The sequence below is a fragment of the Emiliania huxleyi genome (assembly GCF_000372725.1).
Source record: "Emiliania huxleyi CCMP1516 unplaced genomic scaffold EMIHUscaffold_366, whole genome shotgun sequence".
NCBI classification, from domain to species: domain Eukaryota; phylum Haptophyta; order Isochrysidales; family Noelaerhabdaceae; genus Emiliania; species Emiliania huxleyi.
In genome coordinates, this window is record NW_005199228.1 from 58,219 (window position 1) to 59,998 (window position 1,780).

Genomic DNA, 1,780 nt, shown 5'->3' on the forward strand with positions numbered 1-1,780 from the left:
TACTTTGCGCTGGCCCTCATTCTCCACCGCCTCGCCTTCCCGCTGCCTCTCCCCACCCTGCTGCCTCTCCCCACCCTGCTGCCGCCTACTCCCTGGTCATGCTGCCTCTCCCTGCTGCCTCACCGGCTCCGCGAAGATTCTGCAGCTGCCTCTCATCTCCCCCCTCTGATTCTTCAGGCCCTCTCGGAGCTGACGACGTTCCTGCGCGCCTTCGCGTTCGCGGCGCCCTCCGAGGCGGTGCGGCGCGAGGAGGCGTGGCGGCTGTGGGACCCGAACGGCAACGGCTACCTCTCGCTCGCCGAGGTCGACTTGGGCGTCAAGATGACGCTGCAGTCCTTCCTCAAGGACGCGGGCGCGGGGGAGGCGGTGTGGCGCCGCTTCCGGCCGTCCTTCATCCGCGCCTTCAACGACGCCAAGGACGCGGCGGCGGCCGCCTCGTCGCTGTCGGACGACTACGTGACCAAGGGCGAGTTCCGGCTGCTGCTGTCCTACCTCGGCTACTACGCGACGTGGTTCGAGGTGTTTGCGATGGTGGACGGATGCTCGGACGGCACCACGGCGACCGACGACCGCCGCATCTCGCGCGAGGAGTGGGAGGAGGGCATCGAGAAGGTGGTGGCGGCGGGGCTGTCGTGGGCGCCGTACGTGGCGCTGCGCTCGGCGACCTCGGCCAGCTTCGACGAGATGGACTCGAACGGCGGCGGCTACGTGCTGCTGATCGAGTTTTGCGCGTGGCTCAAGGCGGCCGAGGTGGAGGCGGCGACGCCCGCCGGCCTCGCCCTCGCCGCGGGCGACGAGCAGCTCGCCGCGCCCCCCGCCGCGCCTGCCCCGAAGCCGGCGGCCAAGGAGGCGAAGCCAATTTCGACCATCTCGCCTGCGGGGACTGCCCAGGCGCGACGGCCGTCTAGTTGCGAGCGGTAGTTTGCGCTGGCCCTCATTCTCCACCGCCTCGCCTTCCCGCTGCCTCTCCCCACCCTGCTGCCTCTCCCCACCCTGCTGCCGCCTACTCCCTGGTCATGCTGCCTCTCCCTGCTGCCTCACCGGCTCCGCGAAGATTCTGCAGCTGCCTCTCATCTCCCCCCTCTGATTCTTCAGGCCCTCTCGGAGCTGACGACGTTCCTGCGCGCCTTCGCGTTCGCGGCGCCCTCCGAGGCGGTGCGGCGCGAGGAGGCGTGGCGGCTGTGGGACCCGAACGGCAACGGCTACCTCTCGCTCGCCGAGGTCGACTTGGGCGTCAAGATGACGCTGCAGTCCTTCCTCAAGGACGCGGGCGCGGGGGAGGCGGTGTGGCGCCGCTTCCGGCCGTCCTTCATCCGCGCCTTCAACGACGCCAAGGACGCGGCGGCGGCCGCCTCGTCGCTGTCGGACGACTACGTGACCAAGGGCGAGTTCCGGCTGCTGCTGTCCTACCTCGGCTACTACGCGACGTGGTTCGAGGTGTTTGCGATGGTGGACGGATGCTCGGACGGCACCACGGCGACCGACGACCGCCGCATCTCGCGCGAGGAGTGGGAGGAGGGCATCGAGAAGGTGGTGGCGGCGGGGCTGTCGTGGGCGCCGTACGTGGCGCTGCGCTCGGCGACCTCGGCCAGCTTCGACGAGATGGACTCGAACGGCGGCGGCTACGTGCTGCTGATCGAGTTTTGCGCGTGGCTCAAGGCGGCCGAGGTGGAGGCGGCGACGCCCGCCGGCCTCGCCCTCGCCGCGGGCGGCGATGCCACCCGGTGATTACGTCTAGGGAGACTTACCGGCAGTGAGGGCTCTGCAGTCTGTGACTGCT

General features: G+C 70.0%; 1 protein-coding gene across 1 annotated transcript in view; it reads left to right on the forward strand.

The window, feature by feature from the left end:
* The window catches only part of EMIHUDRAFT_458690 (hypothetical protein), a 5,436-nt gene extending 4,093 nt beyond the window's left edge, over positions 1-1,343 (forward strand). The window contains exons 6-8 of the mRNA XM_005772086.1: positions 196-807; positions 837-858; positions 1,114-1,343. Of these exons, the coding sequence (XP_005772143.1) occupies positions 196-325 (130 nt within the window). The 3' untranslated portion in view covers positions 326-807; positions 837-858; positions 1,114-1,343. The remainder of the gene's footprint in view (positions 1-195; positions 808-836; positions 859-1,113) is intronic.
* Positions 1,344-1,780: the final 437 nt, after the last annotated feature.